This window comes from Oryctolagus cuniculus, chromosome 4, assembly GCF_051225735.1.
Source record: "Oryctolagus cuniculus isolate XC-2025 breed Fujian yellow rabbit chromosome 4, ASM5122573v1, whole genome shotgun sequence".
NCBI lineage: Eukaryota > Metazoa > Chordata > Mammalia > Lagomorpha > Leporidae > Oryctolagus > Oryctolagus cuniculus.
In genome coordinates, this window is record NC_142870.1 from 110,227,365 (window position 1) to 110,246,523 (window position 19,159).

The 19,159-nt window shown below is 39.6% G+C and overlaps 1 protein-coding gene across 1 annotated transcript in view; it reads right to left on the bottom strand.

Moving 5' to 3' along the window:
* The window catches only part of SEC62 (SEC62 preprotein translocation factor), a 35,750-nt gene that overhangs the window by 7,290 nt on the left and 9,301 nt on the right, over positions 1 to 19,159 (bottom strand). The window contains exons 3-7 of the mRNA XM_008266466.5: positions 18,671 to 18,776; positions 8,642 to 8,846; positions 8,310 to 8,402; positions 4,179 to 4,239; positions 561 to 680 (exon numbers count right to left, since the gene is read on the bottom strand). Coding sequence (XP_008264688.1) covers positions 561 to 680; positions 4,179 to 4,239; positions 8,310 to 8,402; positions 8,642 to 8,846; positions 18,671 to 18,776 — 585 coding nt within the window. The remainder of the gene's footprint in view (positions 1 to 560; positions 681 to 4,178; positions 4,240 to 8,309; positions 8,403 to 8,641; positions 8,847 to 18,670; positions 18,777 to 19,159) is intronic.

Genomic DNA, 19,159 nt, shown 5'->3' on the forward strand with positions numbered 1-19,159 from the left:
TCTGTCTCTCCCTCTCACTATCTGTAACTCTACCTCTCAAATAAAATAAAATCTTTAAAAATAAATAAATGAATAAATAATGGCCACTGTAAAGCTATTAAACCCCTTGTTGTAACTAATTTTGAAGTATAACTATACAGATTAAGACACAAAATATATTATGTGTTTCAAAACAACTGAGAATAAATTTCAAAGGTCTCATAAAAAATGACAGGTAAGACAGGTGATAGATGCTAATTAGCTTGATTTAATCGTTCTGCATTGTCTACAAAACAATACATTGTACCCATAAGGTATATACAATTATGATCTGTCAATCAAAAGTAATAGTTATAATAAAAACAACTTTAAAAAAAGATACATTAATCCTCCCCCTTCAGATTAGACCAAATCTAATCAAGTCCAAGTCAGGCTTGGGATTTGACCCAGAAAGTAGGAGTAAATACTTCTTGATTTATCTACATGGATTCTACTATTAAGCTTTCCTGAAGTTCCAGATTATACTTCTATTACTTAATACCTACCTTACTGAGGCCAGTTTTATTAATAACAATACTCACCAACAGCAAGGAGAAGAATGCTGGCTACAAAACAGCCTGCGCCCACACTGAGGTAATAAACACCGACTCTCATTTCGGCTGGCCAAAGAGGGAAGAGGGTGGCTGCTATCACCGCAATCACTGAAACAAGAAGCAGCATTTACATTCATAACTTGTAGAACAGAAAGTCTAACGGCTCGGCTGTACTAACAGCAAACACTTCTGGGGAGGGCCAGCGGGGGGATATGGTGAAAACAAAACATACTGAAATACAGTGTTGTTATTTTTATAGGTAAAAAAGGGTTAATTATGAGCAATTTCCTATTATTCAACCTAACACTTGATACTGTTCTTAAATTACGTTAGGATTTTTTTAGTAAGTTACATATAATCAGAAAAGAGCACTGTCTAAAAATCAAACTGTTAGTTTCTCAAATTATCAACTGATGTCATTTTCAAGCTAAGAATACCTTATTTTTTGGCTATTAAAATATTTGTATACAGAGCAGGATAGCTTGAAGAAACAACAGACAGCTAACCTCAAAAAAAAAAAAAAAAAAAACCTCTTCCGGGAGATTCTGATTCAGGGATGGAGTTCTAATAACCACAGATTGAAAAGGTTCACCAAGTTATTCTGCTACATATGGGTTTTTTGGTAATTATGGTAATTATATACTCCCCAGGTTTTTTGCAAGTGAAATGAAGCCATATGAAAGAATTTTAAGAAGTCAGAAGTCTGGTTATTAAGTTTTCAGAGTAATACTAGGATGAAAATTCTAGCTCTATCATTTTTAAGTTAAGTAACCCTGGACAAGTTTTAATCTTTTGAGATTAATTATAATTTTTTAAGGATTTATTTTATTTATTTTAAAGGCAGAGTGACAGAGAGAGGGAGGGAGAGACAGAGAAAGCAGTTAAGCTACCTTATATTAGTAAGGTGTCTGTTCCTATTTTTTAAAGGTTGAAGATTAACTGACACTGCACATAAAATATTTAGCAAAGTGATTATAGTACAGTGTTAAGCAACCAAAGGTTATCAGTTACTAGCTATGGATTGGGTTTGGTTTTTGACTTATAAAAGTTATTTGAGGGGAGGAGTGGACTGTGGTGTAGCAGGTAAAGCCGCTGCCCGCAGCGCCAAAATCCCACATGGGCGCCAGTTCATGTCCCAGATGCTCCACTTCTGATCCAGCTCTCTGCTAAGGCCTGGGAAAGCAGTAGAAGATGGCCCAAGTCCTTGAGACCCCTGCACCTGTGTGGGAGACCCAGAAGAAGCTCCTGGCTTTGGATCAGCCCAGCTCTGCCTTTGCAGACATTTGGGGAGTGAACCAGCAGATGGAAGACTTTCTCTCTCTCTCTCTGCCTCTCTGTAACTTTTTCAAGTAAAATAAATAATCTTAAAAAAAAAAAAGTTATTTGATGGGGTACCCATGACATCATATTGACCAAGTTTATTTTATCTGCTATCTATTTTTCTCTATTTGTTGAATCATTCTTTCCCCACCCACCCCTGCCCTGTATTTCCAGGAATATCCACTAATGTTAAAAAACCAAATCAGAGGCCAGCATTATGGTGTAGCAGGTTAAGCTGTTGTCTGCGATGCTGGCACCCCATATTGCAGCACTGGTTTGTGTCCTGGCTGCTCCATTTTCTGATCCAGCTCCCTGCTAATGTGCCTGGGAGAGCAGTGGAAGATGGCCCAGGCACATGGGCCCCTGCAACCCACTTGGGAGACCTGGACAGAGTTCCTGGCTTCAGTCGGCTTGGCCCAGACTTGGCCATTTGGAAAGTAAACCAGCAGATGAAAGATTCCTTTCTCTCTTTCTCTCTCCCTCTCTGAGTCACTCTACCTTTCAAATAAATAAAAATAAATCTTAAAAAAAATCAAAACCAAAGCGTATAGTCTTCATTCAATTCTTGTTCCATTCCCCAAAAGTATTAAGTTTATTTGTATTCCCAGATTATCTATATATATAAATGAACCTACAAACCTAAAAATATATTTTTGAAAATTTATTTATTTATTTGGAAGGCAGAGTTACAGAGAAACAGAGAGACACCGATTTCCATCACTGGTTTACTCCCCAAATGGCTGTAATGGCCAGACTGGCCACAGGACAAAGTCAGGAGTCTAGAACTCCATCCAGGTCTCTCACGTGTGTAGCAGGGGCCCCAAACACTCAGGTCATCTGCTGCTGCTTTCTCAGGCACATTAACAAGGAGCTGGTTCAGAAGTGGAGTAGGCTTTACTTGACCCAGGACTCAGATAGGATGCCAGTGTTGCAGGTGGCCCCTTAACTTGCTGTGCCACAATGCTGACCCCCAAAAACTTTTTTTTCTTCTAAATGAAAAAGTTTATACCATCTTTACTCTTTTGTAATTTTCTTTGTTCACTAATTCTATTTAGATATCTTTCCATCAGAACATCCTAATTCTTTAAGAGGTGCATGATTCTATTGTATAGGGGTACTGTAATTTATTTCAGATTCTCTTATTGAGAAACTTGAATTATTTTGAGTTTTACCAGATTACAGACAACGGTGCAATGCAAATATCCCTCTATATGCACATTTGTACAACTACCATTTTTTCCAAAACCTGTATTAAAAAACTCCACAATCCTCTTAATCATTGTTGCCTTAATTTGTACTTACTACAAGTGTGACTTACTGTTAGTCATGATGATTAGTCACTGTATTTTTTTTTTTTTTTAAACTTACTGGGGCCAGTGCTGTGGTGTAGTAGGTAAAGCAGCTGCCTGTGGCACTGGTGTCTCATATGGGCAATAGTTCAAGTCCTGGCTGCTCCACTTCCCATCCAGCTCCCTGCTAATATGACTGGGAAAGCAGAAAAATATGGCCCAAGTCCCTGCACCCCTGGACCCCATGTAGGAGACCTGGAAGAAGCTTCTGGATCCTGGCTTTGGATTGGCCTAGCTTCAGCCATTGCAGCCATTTGGAGAGTGAACCAGAGGATGGAAGATATCTCTGTCTCCCCGCCCCCTTTCTAACTCTATTTTTCAAATAAATAAATCATAAAAAAAAAGATTGGATTGGAAGTGGAGCATCTGGGACATGAACCAACTCCCATTGTATTTCTTTGTCTATGAGCTACCTTTATTATTTTTCTTTCAGGCTGTTAATCTCGTAAATATTTTTGCTTTAATGTGGCACAAATATTATCCTTAACTCACTGCTTATCTTATGGCTTTACTGTATATTTTTGAAAGTGTTAATTTTTTTTTTAATTTTAAATGCCAAGTTAAAAAGAGAAGGAGAGACAGAGAGATCTTCCATCTGCTGGTTCACTCTCCAAATGGCCACAATGGCCAAGGCGGAAGCCAGGACCTTCTTCAGGGTCTCCCAATGGGTATAGGGGCCCAAGTACTTGGGCCATCTTCCACTGCTTTCCCCAGGTGCATTTGAAGAGAGCTAGATTGGAAGTGGAGCAGCCAGTTCTTGAATGAGCACCCATGTGGGATGTCAGCATTGCAGGCAAAAGCTTAATCTGCTACACCACAACATTGGTTCAAGTGGTAACTACTTTATAAATTTGGAAATGTTTTTCTTTATGGCATTTGCATTTTGTTTTCTACATTTCATACAGTAGTTTAATGCTACTTACATCCTGCTACTTACCAAGAATTAATCCCATGACAAACGTTTTAAAGTGAACTGGGTCATAGATCCACACATACACCTAGAAAAAACAAGAAATCACAGTGCTGAAACTTTCTAAAATCACGTTAGAAAATGAAGCTTAATTCTATATTTCAGGTCTTCTCAAGCTGTCACCACTCTTCTAACACATCAGAGAGGTACTTTCTTTCTTTCTTTCTTTTTTTTTTTTTTTGACAGGCAGAGTGGACAGTGAGAGACAGAGACAGAGAGAAAGGTCTTCCTTTGCCGTTGGTTCACCCTCCAATGGCCGCCACGCTGCAGCCGGCACACCGCACTGATTCGAAGCCAGGAGCCAGGTGCTTTTCCTGGTCTCCCATGGGGTGCAGGGCCCAAGCACTTGGGCCATCCTCCACTGCACTCCCGGGCCACAGCAGAGAGCTGGCCTGAAAGAGGGGCAACCAGGACAGAATCCGGCGCCCTGACCGGGACTAGAACCCGGTGTGCTGGCGCCGCAAGGCAGAGGATTAGCCTAGTGAGCTGCGGCACCGGCCGAGAGGTACTTTCTAATGTAAAAAAAATTCCAAAGATCTTTCCTTCTGTAAAGGTGTTTTTCTGACATTCAGTTAGATTCTAAGAAAACTTTGTATCTATAATGTACTTAAGTAAATTTGTATGTACTGTATGTACTCAATAATCTGTTCAGATGTACAAATTATTATTTAATCTAAAGACTCATAATCATTAATCTGTTTGTCCTTAATGTAATGATGAACCAGCTGGGCTAAAAGCCAAGTTAAGACAGGATCCTGGGGCCAGTGCTGTGGTGCAGACAGTTAAAGCCACGGTCTGCAATGCCGGCATCCCATATTGGTGCCGGTTCAAGTCCCAGATGCTCCACTTCCAATCCAGCTCTCTGCTATGGCCTGGGAAAGCAGAAGAAGGCCCATGTCCTTGGACCCCTGCACCCATGGTGGAGACCCGGAAGAAGCTCCTGGCTCCTGGTTTCAGATCAGCTCAGGTCTCTCTCTGGCTTTACCTCTCTCTGTAACTTTGTCTTTCAAATAAATAAAATAAATCTTAAAAAAAAAAAAAGGCTCCTGTGCTACTGCAGATCTGGAAGCACTCAACTCCACCCTATTCTCACCTTTGATATGACACAATAAAGACCATGCTTGGTAAATATAAAGACTCTGTAACTCTCTTGAAATAATTTCAGGGCCTACTTCTCCATGGAAGATCTATAACCCTAAGTTGGGAACCACTGCTTCAAAGCTTACTTTTACTTTTATAGGCTAATAAATATATATATATTAAAGATGTATTTATTTATTTGAAAGGCAGAGTTAGAGAGAGGCAGAAGCAGAGAGAGAGAGAGAGAGAGAGAGAGAGAGAGAGAGAGAGAGAGAGGTCTTAATCTGCTAGTTCCCTCCTCAAATGGCTGCAATGGTCAGAGCTGAGCCGATCTGAAGTCAGGAGCCAGGAGTTTCTTCTGGGTCTCCCATACAAGTGCAGGGGTCCAAGGACTTGGGTCATCTTCTACTGGTTTTCCAGGCCATAGTGGAGAGCTGGATCAGAAGTGGAGCAGCCGGGACTCATATGGGTGCCCATATGGGATGCCGGCACTGCAGGCAGTGGCTTTACCTGCTACGCCACAGTGCAGGCCCAAAGGCTAATGATATTTTACACAATAAATTAGAACTCTGCTCCATCGTCATCCATGAAACTCTTAGTTTCTATAAATAACAGTACTTTTCCACTTCCTACTTCTGTTATGACCAGAAGTCTTTATTGTACTGTCTTCTGACTTGGTTTTTCTATTTTGAATATACTGGAGTTCCACTTCTACTTTTATTTTACTCTGCACCTCTTCTCAGGAATCAGATTCACCAGAGATTATTTCTGTCATTTACCATTGTAAAATAGATGATTTAAATAAACAAACACATTTTCCAATCTTCAAAGTTTTGGAGTGCATACTGCCTTCTGCAGAATAAAATCTAGGTTTTTCTGCATGGCAAGCATGCATGGTTTTGCTTAGGCTGCTTCTTTTCAGACCTATACTCCTTCCTGGTCCACATGGTAATCTGCCAGTCATCTTTCAAGGCTCAGCTCAAGTGTCTAGGGTCTCTAGACTCTCCTTGTTCTTTCTGATCAAATGATATATTCTTGATTGGTGTTCTCACACTATAAATGTTTATTAGATGTTTATATTTTTGCTAGACTATAACAGCCTCCTTTTAGAGAATTTTATTGTGTTTATAATGCTCTAAGCATATAAAAAATGTCTACCATAAAAGCTGATGCTAAAGTTTTAACTGAAGGAAACTGAAGTCTTGCTTCAGAAAAGTCCCGTGGTCTTCTATTCCAGTGGCTCTTAAACCAGAGGTTAATATCAGAATCACCTGAAAACACTTTATACCAATATATATTCCACCACCTAATTCTACTCTAGAGATTTTTGTGCAAGTATGTCTGGAATGAGCCTAGAACACAACACATATTTTGAAGTTTTCCTATAACTTCACACATGTAGCCACAGACGCTAACACTTTATGAATGCTACTTTTGTATTACAAATAGCAAGAAAGGATGTCTTGAAATTCACAGTAATTCAATGGCCACTATATTACCAATGTTTTGCATTGATTAGTGAGTAAATTAAACAGTCTTCATGGAAGGCTACCATCACACAGACATCCCATTACAAAAGATACAATAAAATTATCTTGAGCAAGGCATCAAGTAATGTTGAAAATTTTGGCACTTTAAGTTAGATGTTTGACTGCATATTATCTAAGAGACAGAGATCAGTAGATGCCTGTTAGCTATTGTGTTAATTCTTTTATAGTAATAGAAACACTGCCTTTTAGTTGTGCCAATAGCCATCCACTATAAAAAGTGCATTTCTAAGACTTTACATATGACCAAATGACTCATTTCTGGCCAATGAAATCCAAGCAGAAATCAAACAGACAGCTTCCTGGATGGTGTATTTAATTTGTGTTCCTTAAAGAGCAGACATTTTCTCCATGCTTCCAACTTCTTTTGGGTATAGACAGAAACTTGGCAGTCATTTTGGACCATGAAGTAAACAGCTGGAAGCCTCATGTGGAGAAGAGAAGAGAAGCTCGGTCCTACCATGGAGCTACATATCTGTACTGCTTACCCCTAGATTTCATGGATGAGGTCAATGTTATTTCCAAGTTTCCTATTACTAACACAAAATCAAATCTTATTCTAATATTTAATAGATCTAAATCCAGAGAAATTACTGATTTTTTAAAAAATATACTCATATAGTCCCCAACTTTTTTGACTTTATGATGTGAGAGTTATATGCATTTGATACAAACTGTACTTCAAATTTTGAATTTTGATCTTTTCCAAGTCTAGTGATAAATGGTATGATACTCTCTCATGATGCTGGGTAGCAGTAGTGAGACAGTTCCCAGCCAGACATGTGCTCATAATGGTTATCAGCACTCTGCTGCCAGGGTTTTGCACCCCATTATATTCACAAAACATCCATCTGTGTGTGTACATGAGCTATCCAATACATTATTTTAAAGAGAATTTGGGAGCAGGCGTTTTGCCTCATGATTAAGACACCCTGCATCTCACATCAGAGTACCTAGGTTCAGTTCCTTACTCTGGCTCTTTACTCCAGTTTCCTACTAATGCAGACTCTGTGAGGCAGCAGTTGATGGTTCAAGTAACTGAGAGGTGACCTGGCTGACAAGGATTGTAGTCCTCAATTATGGCACTGCCCTTGGCCTAGCCCTAGCCATTGCAGGCATTTGAGGAGTGAATCAGTAGATGGGAGCTCACTGTTTCTCTCAGTTAATCAATTAATTTTAAAAAGCCTTTGTTACATGACTTTGCTCAACTGTAACTAATGAAGTGCTCTGAATACACTTAAGGATTGCTAGGCTAAGCAATATTTGGTAGGTTAGGTATATTAAATGCCTTTTCAATTTAGGATATATTCAATTTATAGTAGGTTTATTGAGATGTAACCCCACTGTAAGGTGAGGAGCATCTGTACTTAAGTATATGGTTAGATTTCTCTAAATTACTTTTCTTAGTGAAGGCAAACATATTTCTAAAAACTCCTATAGAAAACTGGATTTCTAGGCTAAATACTCTTACCTCATTTCCATCCAGAAACACTTGGTCATCATGTGGCTCAAGTTTGAATTTTTTTTTAGTTTCCTTCTTTTTGGGAGTTCCTGGAGTTTCCTCCTATGAAAACAATTTGAAGAGAAGAAATAACACAGCAAGAGAAAACCAGTATGATATGTACACAAATAATTTTTACTGACTCTGTAACACAGAAATAACAATTTCTATGCACAGTATTTATAATACCCTAAGTATGGTTATCTGAAGTAGCTGCCACATAGTATTTTAAGTGTGCTCACATGCTGGTTGGATCATGTGCACATAATGATTTTTTATTTTTACTTAATTTTATGAACCACCTTTTTGGACTCTTCTTTTTCACCATCTTTTTTTTTCTCTTTTTCCTTTTTTGTCTTTTCATCTTTTATATTTTCTTTCTTGCTCTTTTTATCTTCTTCTTTTCCACTTTCAGTTTTTCCTTTATCTTTTTCTTTCTTTATGTCTTTATCATACTTCATTTTCATTACTTTTAATGCCCGGTGGAAAAATTGTTTCTTTAATAGCCTTTGGGAAAAAAAGGTACAATATTACATTCCCTGACAATTATTCAGATAGACTAAAAAAAAATATCAACACTTAAATAAAATGAAGAAGATGTAAACTGACAACTCACAAGAGAAATCACAACTGGAATGCCTATGCAAAAAACAGTCAACTCCATCCATAATCAAAAAACTTTACAGCCAAATTATATAAATGTTGTCAAAGTAGTTCAGTGATATTTAATAAAATTTTCACTTCTAACTCCATAATTCAGATATAAACAATTACTGATTCAGAATCATCCATATAAAGTTTCTCTCCAACTTTAGTAGAAGTAATACAACTCAGCTTTATTCAATGTTAAGTCTCAAGTGCAAGAACAAAAATAATAAAGGAGGAAATAGTTCAAGAAATGTTAATGAAAGTGTGCCCATGATTGACTAATCCAAATCACATCTTCTCTGCTCTTTCTTGATGTTGTTTATTACTCTATGTATTTCATTATTCAGCCAGCTGCTATAATGAAATATCAAGTAAGTAATAAATAATTAAGTATATTAAGATGAGATTGCTGGATTTCGAAAAGGACTCTCACAACATCAAAATAAAATTCTGCAGTATATTTGGCAAAACACTATGTATACCTACTTTCACTAATTTCTTCTCTCTTTCTAGCTTTTTTTTAAACATTCTTTCCTCAGTGCCTTCATGTTGCTACACTCTTTCCCTAGAATGTTTTCCTCCAGAAATAAGCATATTCTTTTGTTTTCCTATTTCCTTCAAGTTTTCCCTCAACCATAACCTATGCTGTTTCTAAGTCCACTTCCATCCTGATTCCCATTATACTATCCATAGCACTTATCTTTTTTTTTTAAGACTTATTTTATTTATTTGAAAGGCAGCAGAAAGGGGGAGAAACAGAAAAAGAGGTCTTTGATCTCCCCAAATGGCCACAACACCTTGGGCTTGGCCAAGCTTCTTCTAGGTCTTGGCCAAGCCCTTCTTCTAGGTCTCCCATGTGAGTCTAGGGGCCCAAGCACAAAGGGCTGTCCTCCACGGCTTTCCCAGATACACTGGCAGGGAGACAGATAGGAGGAGCAGCTAGGACTCAAATTGGCCCTCATATGGGATGTGGGTGCTGTAGGCAATGGCTTTACCTTCTATGTCACAGCGCTGGCCAACACAGCACTTATCTTCTAACCTATGATATCATTTGTTTTATCTGCTTATTCCTTCACTAGACTCTAAAGAGTAAGACCCTTGCTTTATTCATTTACCTGTTTAGGTGCTCAGTTGATCCCAAATTAAGGTAACCTTGCCTTTAGTTGCTCTCTAATCTTAAAATCCTGCCCAAGAAACTGTGCTACCACCCTTACCTTTGTATTTATTTATTTCTTAAGATTTATTTATTTGAAACAGTTACACAGAGAGAGAAGGAGAGGCAGAGAGGCAGAGAGAGAGGTCTTCCATCCACTGGTTCACTCCCTAATTGGCTGCAATGGCTGGAGCTGGGCCAATCCAAAGCCAGGAGCCAGGAGCTTCTTCCGGGTCTCCCACAGGGGTACAGGGGCCCAAGGACTTGGACCATCTTCTATGCTTTCCAAGCTATAGCAGAGAGCTGGGTCGGAAAAGGAACAGCTGGGACTTGAACCAGCACCCATATGGAATGCTGGCATTGCAGGCAGCAGCAGCTTTACCCTCTACGCCACAGCACTGGCCCCAACCTTTGTATTTAAAAGTCCTCTCTCAAATCATGTGTTCCAATCTGAGTTCCCGACTTATTTTTTCATTTTTGCCTTGATAATTTACAACTACCACAACATGGTTAAGTAGGCCTCACTACCGCCATCTTTGCCCACTAATGGTGGTGATCTACCTGTGTACTTAATGATCACTGATGGGGCCGGCGCTGTGGTGCAACACCCTGGCCTGAAGCGCTGGCATCCCATATGGGTGCTGGTTCGAGACCCGGCTGCTCCACTTCCGATCTAGCTCTCTGCTACAGCCTGGGAAAGCAGTAGAAGATGGTCCAAGTCTTTGGGCCTCTGTACTTCTTAGTGGCTCCCAGCTTCACATCCACGAAGCTCTAGCCATTGTGGCCAATTGGGGAGTGAACCATCGGATGGAAGACTTCTTTCTCCCTCTACCTCTCCTCTCTCTGTGTAACTCTGACTTTCAAATAAATAAATAAATCTTTTTAAAAACTGCTCACTGATGCCTGCTCCAGCACATCACCACTTGTTGATTAGATGTTTCGTTCTTGCTCAGATGACCCTTTCTTTCTGGCCCTATTTTGCATCCTCTGGAGCACCTGTGTTTTACCTGCCTGTCTTCTAGATTTCTTCATTTGGTTCATTCTATTTGTTTAAAAGATCTACTTAGCACATTGTGTAGCTGTTTAAACTGCCCTCTAAAATGCTTCCATTAGCATCTGCTACACACACACAAAAATCTGAAACAAGACCTTAATGATTAACCACTTACAAGTTAGACGGTGAGATTTAAGAGTAATAGTGGGCATTTGAATACAGAGAAATTATCTAAAAGATTTGTTTATTTGAAAAGAAGAGTGAAAGACAGAGAAGGAAAGACAGCTCTTCCATTCTCTGATTAATTCCTCAAATGACCACAACAGTGGAATTTAGGCCAGGCCAAAGCCAGGAGCAAGCAACTCCATCTTGGGTGGTCACCTATGTGGGTGGCAGGAGCTCAAGTACTTGAGCCATCATTTGCTGCTTTCCAGCCAGGCACATTAGCAGACACTGAAAATGGAGTAGTCAGGACTTCAACCAACATTTTGATATGGGATACCAGCATCCTAACCAGTGACAATGCACTGTGCCACAATGATACCTTACCCCCCCACACACACACCTTTTTAGATTAATTTACTTATTTGAAAGGCAGAGTGACAGAGAGAGAGAGAGAGACAGACAGACAGACAGACAATGCGCAATCTTCCATCCTCCAGTTCACTCCCCAAACAGCTGCAATGGCCCAGGCTAGTTCAGGCCAAAGCCAGGCGCCCAGAATTCTATCTGCGTCTCCCACATGAGTGGCATGGGCACAAGCACTTGAGCCATCTTTCATTCTCTTCCCAGGTACATTAGCAGAAAGCTGAGTAGGAAGGAAGTAGAGCAGCCAGGACTCGAATCTTTTTTTTTTTTTTTTTTTTTGACAGGCAGAGTGGACAGTGAGAGAGAGACAGAGATGGACTCAAATCTTGAACTGGTGCTCTCACATGGGATGCCAGTGTTGAAGCAGAGTTTAATCCACTGTGCCTCAATGCAGGCCACAAACTTTGTTTCAGAATGATCCAGAGAGAGAGGGAGAGGCAGATACATACACATACACACACGCCTTCCACCTGTTATTCCCCAGATGTCCACAATAGCCAGGGTTGGGCCTGCCAGGAACTCCAACCAGGTCTCCCACATAGGTAGCAGGAAACAAAGTACACAAGGCCATCATCTGCTGCTTCCCAGGTATATTATCAGGAAGTCAGATCACAAGCAGAAGTGGGACTCAATTCCAGGTACTTTGATATAGGATGCAGGTGTTCCAAGTGGCAGCTTGACCAGAATGCAGCCCCAAGTTTTACAATTTTTACTCTACTCTAGAATGTCTTGAAAAAATTTACAGTGAAGATATATTCTAGTTTTCTTGGTGTACTTCTGTGATTTCCTGATTTTCTATTAGAAATATTTATTACTGTTCAATAGGAAAACAAAAATATATCTTGGTCACTATGTATTAACCAAAAAGCTAGCATTTTAAATTAGTGCATATTGTAGATGTCCATATATTAAGAATACATGTGCACACATACAGATACCTGAAGTCTATAGTCCCAAATGGTAATGTAATTATCTATTAAGCAACATTAGTAATTTGAGTTTTCTTCTGTATCATTTCCTAAATGTTTGGTTTTCTCAAATTTGCTTTCTTAGAAAAACCTATTCTCCATGCAAAATAAATCATTTAAAAAACAAATCATAGAAGGCAAGTTAAGATGCTACTTAGGGGCCAGCACTGTGGCACTGCAGGTTAAGTGGCCGTCTGCAATGCACACATCCATGCAAGTGCCAGTGGTAATTGTTCCACTCCTGATCCAACTCCTTGCTAATGAGTAACCTGGGGGGAAGCAGATGACTGCACAAGTTCTTGGGGGCTTGCTCCCCATCATGGCTCTACTTGTAGCTTTGGTGTGGCCAAGCCCTGTATGCTGCAGGCATTTAGGGAGTGAACCAGAGGATGGAAAATATGTCTGCCCCTCTATCTCTGCCTTTCAAGTAAAATGAAAATAAATAAACTAAAAATAAAATATTAAATAAACCATTTAACTTTAGAAGAAAAAAACCTGCTAATATAGGACACATACCAGCAACAGAATCTGCTACTGTCACCTTTCCTGCATAGCTGCCCCACTTCCATGAAACAAAAGTAGATTATTAACTTCCAATCAAATTGGAGTTAAAATAATTTTATATTTAAGTAGATAGTCAACCTGGCTGAGTAATTTTAGGGTAATTTAATTTCAGTTCACTTCTAAAATGAGGTATCAATCTCATAGGAGTTGTTTTTAAGAAAAATGAGAAATCTGTAAAGTGTTTAGCATTGTGCCTGGCATACATGTACTCGGTAAATGCTAGCCATTATTGCTATGGCAAAATCTTTAATTTCATTTAATAGTTTTGGAATACACACATATTTGGTTTCATAATCATTATAGTATCATTCTGTTCTGTTCTAAGTGGAATTACTGACTTATTCCTTGATGCATCTTTAGAGAATGTTTACTTGAACTCATTCTATGCCTAGAAAAGTAAAACTGATGCTATGTAATCTTTGTAATAAAATCAGAATCTCCATTTACCGGGCTTTATATACATTATATTATACAAATCAGTATACAAAGCTCTCTGACGTTTTCTTTTTTTTTGACAGGCAGAGTTAGACAGTAAGAGAGAGAGACAGAGAGAAAGGTCTTTCTTTTCCATTGGCTCACCCCCCAAATGGCCACCACAGCTGGTGCGCTGCGCCAATCCGAAGCCAGGAGCCAGATGCTTCTTCCTGGTCTCCCTTGTGGGTGCAAGGCCCAAGCACTTGGGCCATCCTCCACTGCCTTCCCAGGCCACAGCAGAGAGCTGGCCTGGAAGAGGAGCAACCGGGACAGAATCTAGCGCCACAACCAGGACTAGAACCTGGGGTGCCGGCGCCGCAGGCGGAGGATTAGCATAGTGAGCCACAGTGCCGGCCTCTCTGATGTTTTCACACAACTACTCATACTTCCCTATCTCGGTAAGTTCTGTGCCCTTTGCTTGGAATGACGATCATTTCTTTACCTGTTGAGTAATTATCTATTTATATTTCAAAATTTGACTGAAACATCTTCTCTATGAAGTTATTCTGGATAGCCTCTCCACCTATTTTAATTAACTATAGATCTGCTCTGATTAGAGTATGCTTTTTTTTTAAAGATTTATTTATTTATTTGAAAATCATAGTTACAGAGAGAGAGAGAGAGAAAGAGAGAGAGAGACACACACACCCCAATTGGCTGCAACTGTTGGAGCTATGCTGATCTGAAGCCATGAGCCAGGAGCTTCTCCTGGGTCTCTCATGCAAGTGCAGGGGCCCAAGGATTTGGGCCATCTTCTACTACTTTCCCAGGCCATAGCAGAGAGCTGGATCAGAAGAAGAGCAGCAGGGACTCAAACCGGCACCCTTATGGGATGCCGGCACTGCAGGCAACGGCTTTACCCGCTATGCCATAACACTGGCCCCGTAGTAGTATTTTTAAAAAATATTTATTTTACTTGAAAGGGAGAATTACAGAGAGAGGGAAGAGACAGAGAGAGATCTTCCATCTACTTGTTCACTCCCAGCAACGGCCAGAGCTGGGATGGTCCGAAGCCAGGAGCCAGGAGTTTCATGTGGGTCTCTCACATGGGCGCAGGGGCCCAAGCACTTGGAACATTCTCTGCTGCCTTCCCAGGCACGATAGTAGGGAGCTAGAATGGAAGCAGAGCAGCCAGTACTCAAACTGGTGCCCATAAGAGATGCTGGCACTACAACAGCTATGCCACAGTTCTGGCCCCAGAGCATGCATTTTTTTGTGAGAAAATAAGTTACAGTAATCATTATATTCCTGGGGCTTGGCATATAATAATAGATATTTGATAAATACTGGTTGAATAAATATATTGTTTTAAAATAGCTTGTAACAAGTTTCTAAAATGCTTATAAAAAGTTTTAAAATTGCTATTGTAGTTTTCCTCACCTCTTAATTTTTTTTTTCTGGTTGAATCAACATTTACTGAACACCAGGCAGGTGTTAGGCACTTTCACCTATATGGCACCTGTGTGGCAACAGTGAAGTTGTATTAAATGCCCACATTGTGCTAATTGCTGTGGAGTTACAATAACGTGTAAATCGGTCCTATAAACTGTTTTCAGATTTACTTAGCAAGAGATGTAAAAAACTAACACATTTGCAAGAATTCTAAAATAGTAAAGGGCCAAAGTAGGTGATGCTAACTCAATAAGTTAGGTAGAACTTTAGATAAAAAGGTTAATGAGGGCTGGAGGACCTGTAGAATACTATACAGTAGAGATGAATCTTGAAGGATGTGTTTGTAATATTAGAGGAGGTAAGGGTGAATGAACCATTCAGGGAAAGTGACAGGTTATGATTAGAAAAACAACAAAACAGAAGCCATGTAAAAGAAGGACATTATTGGGACCAGCATTGTTGTGGCATAGTGGGTAAAGCCTCTGCTTGAAGTGCTGGCATCCCATATGGGTGCCGGTTCAAGTCCTGGTGCTCCATTTCCAATCCAGCTCGCTGCTAATGGCCTGGGAAAGCAGTAGAAGATGGCCCAAGTGCTTAGGCTCCTGCACTCATGGGAGAACTGGAAGAAGCTCCTGGCTCCTGGCTTTGGATCAGCCCAGCTCCGGCCACTGCGGCCATTTGGGGACTGAACCAGCAGATGAAGACCTCTCTCTCTCTCTGCCTCTCTGTAACTCTCTCTGCCTTTCTAATAAATAAATACAAATCTGAAAAATAAAATAAAGGACATTATTGGACTAGGGGCTGATGAGACAGTCTTATGAAAACTAGGCTGAAGAGTTCATACATGAAATAGGCCACAAAAAGGCATGGACTGCTTTAGGGGCCGGCGTGGTGGCGTAGTAGGCTAAGCCTTCACCTACGGCACTGGTATCCTATATGGGCACTGGTTCTTGTCAGGCTGCTCCTCTTCCAATCCAGCTCTCTATTATGGCCTGGGAAAGCAACAGAAGATGGCCCAAGTACTTGGGTCCCTGCACCCACGTGGCAGACCCAGAAAAAGCTCCTTGCTCCCGGCTTTGGATCAGCCCAGCTCTGCTCATTGCAGTCATTTGGGGAGTGAACCAGTGGTAGGACGATCTTTTTCTCTGTATCTCCCTCTCTCTGTCTGAAATTCTATCTCTCAAATAAACAAACAAAATCTTAAAAAGAAAAGCTGCTTTGTTATCATTCCATTTTTTTTTTTAATTTCCTTTGTTTTCCCTCCATCAAGTCTATTTAGCTGCTTTGGAAGATGAAACTGGACAAGATCTCTGTAATTTTGTCTCTGGTTGGGAAGGAACTCATGGGCACTGGCCATCAAGAAGAGTTGGTGGTTGTATTAGAAGAGGCTGTGAAGATCTTAGGTAGAGTCATCCTTCTCTCCTTTATTTTAGTACAAACAACCTAACATGAATGGAGTAAAATATACAATGAAAAATCAGTGTGCCTCAAGGAAAGTCTTTGTATTCAGATCTTTTGAGCTTTTCATTAAACAAGGTACAAAGCCTCCCAAAGGGCCAAGGTATATAGATGAATATTGCCTGCTCTCCTCAGAGGTTTGGGCCCACAGATTAATATCCCAAGTTAACAGTATTGGCAGGCAAATCAGTTTTAATTTTTGCCCCATTAAATGCATCCTTATTTTCTTAGAGGAGGCAGCAGAGTGCAATGGTTAAGAGCTGGATCTAGAATCTGAGATTTGTCACTTACTAGCCGTATGACCTTGGACAAGGTACTTAACTTCTATGTGCCCCAGTTTCCAAATTTACATCTCTTAATTTTTAAATTATATGTAAAAAATAAAATTATTTTGAGTCAAAGAGGTTAGACTGCACTTTCAAGTTAATTCTAATCAGACAAATTGCTTTAAAGGACAAGTAACGGGCCAGCGCTGTGGCGTAGCAGGAAAAGCTGCCTGCAGTGCTGGCATCCCATATGGCCGCCAGTTTGAGTCCCAGCTGCTCTACTTCCAATCCGGCTATGGACTGAGAAAGCAGTAGAAGATGGCCCAAGCACTTGGGCCCCTGCACCCACGTGGGAAGACCCAAAGGAAGCTCCTAGCTCCGGATCGGTGCAACTCCGGATCGGTGCAGCTCCGGCTGTTGCAGCCATTTGGGGAATGAACAAGCAGATGGAAGACCTCTCTCTCTCTGTCTCTCCTTCTCTCTCTATGTAAGTCTTTCAAATATAATCTTTAAAAAAAAAAAAAAAGGACAAGTATTGGCCGTACCAGTCTGAATGATGAAACTTATCATTTCTAATGGGTCCATTTAGTGACCTCTAGTCTTTGGCAACTAAGAATTCTAAGAAATATTTGGGGGCTCGCGCTGTGGTGCAGTGGCTGAATATATGGCCACCAGTTTGAGTCCTGGATGCCCCTTTCCGATCTAGCTTTCTGCTATGGCCCGGGAAAACAGTAGAGGATGGCCCAAGTTCTTGGGCCCCCTGCACCTACGTGGAAGACCCACAAGAAGTTCCTGGCTCCTGGATTTGGATTGGCACAGCTCTGGCCATTGCAGCCATTTGGGGAGTGAACCGGTGGATGGAAGACCTCACGTGCTCTCTCTCTCTACCTCTGCCTCTCTATAACTCTGCCTTTCAAATAAATAAATAAAACTTTAAAAAAAATGAAATACTTGATAAGTCTTTAACTTGACAGTTTAAGAAACCAGGTTGTGAAATAGCAGTTTTTAAAAGGGCTGTCAGACGGTTGAAATTTAAGTGCATTAAACAAAATATTAGGTAAGTACTGTCAAACACTATTAAACATGCACAATAATCTAAAATCCCAAATTCCCTATAAACTTATGTGTCATGACAAACAATTTAAAAGTATCTGTTAAGAAACATTCTTGGTATGTATTAAGTAAACAGAGAAAAATATGAAAAGAAAATAATCACACTTCTAAGAGGAAGAACATTTTTGTCTTTTAGGTACACTATGTGCCATCAAAAGTTTTTCTGAAAAGAAAAAGTACCTATTATGAAAAGTATATGTATGCTACTGTATATGTACTTCATCTTGAAATCCTCAAAAAGAGACGAAGTAGATTTTGCAGCTGTGTTGATTTTATAAGGACTATTACATTAACAACCACTAAATTAAAAAGGGAACGGTATCTGGGTTATGGTTCAGGGTATAGGTACTAAAAGAAGAAAGTTAAAGTTCTGGAAAAAAGATTTCTCCATCATTTGCTCTACAAACGAAGGAATTTTCTGTTAACCCAGGGAAAAGCATATTAATTTTTATTGCCTTTTGTTAACTAGGCCTGGCAAATACACGAAAGTAATAGAATCTAATGAAAAATTATATACAGTTTAGATATAATAGTCTAATAACAAATGCATTTCCAGAGGTACTCAAGAAATCTGGGTTACAAATGCATGGTATATTTGAGATCTGCTGTAATATAAGCTGCATTTGATGATGAGAATAGGTAAGCAACTTCAGGACTAGAAAGAAAACTAAAATGATCATTTATATTATCCTTCACTAAGAAATAAATACTACCTGTTGCAGTAGTCAACCACAGACTCCCTGGTTGTAAATAAAGCTTCCTCTCCTTTCTTGGCCTTTGCCCACTTTGAATCCAAAAGGCAATCCACTGCTTTTGAAGCTAAAGAAAAAAATTTATTAAATTTAATATGCATGGAAATTTGTATCTATCGAGTATTTTATAAATCAAATTTCAACATTATTGCAACAGAAACAAATCAAGCTCAACAGAATATTAAATTTAACATGATCACAAACAGTTCCTCCAAACCTCAACATATTGATATCTTTTTGTGAAACATACTGATATTTTTTTACAGTAATGCTAGAAAACAAAGCATTCAGAAATAAATTTAATTAAAACAAAGTAATGGAGAGATGTTCTCAACACCCCATTCCCAGTATTTAGATGTAACCATTATTCTTATCAAATAATCACATGTAATATTAACAAACTAAAACCATCCTATCTCCTCCCCAGTAATGACAATTCTTATCAAATTT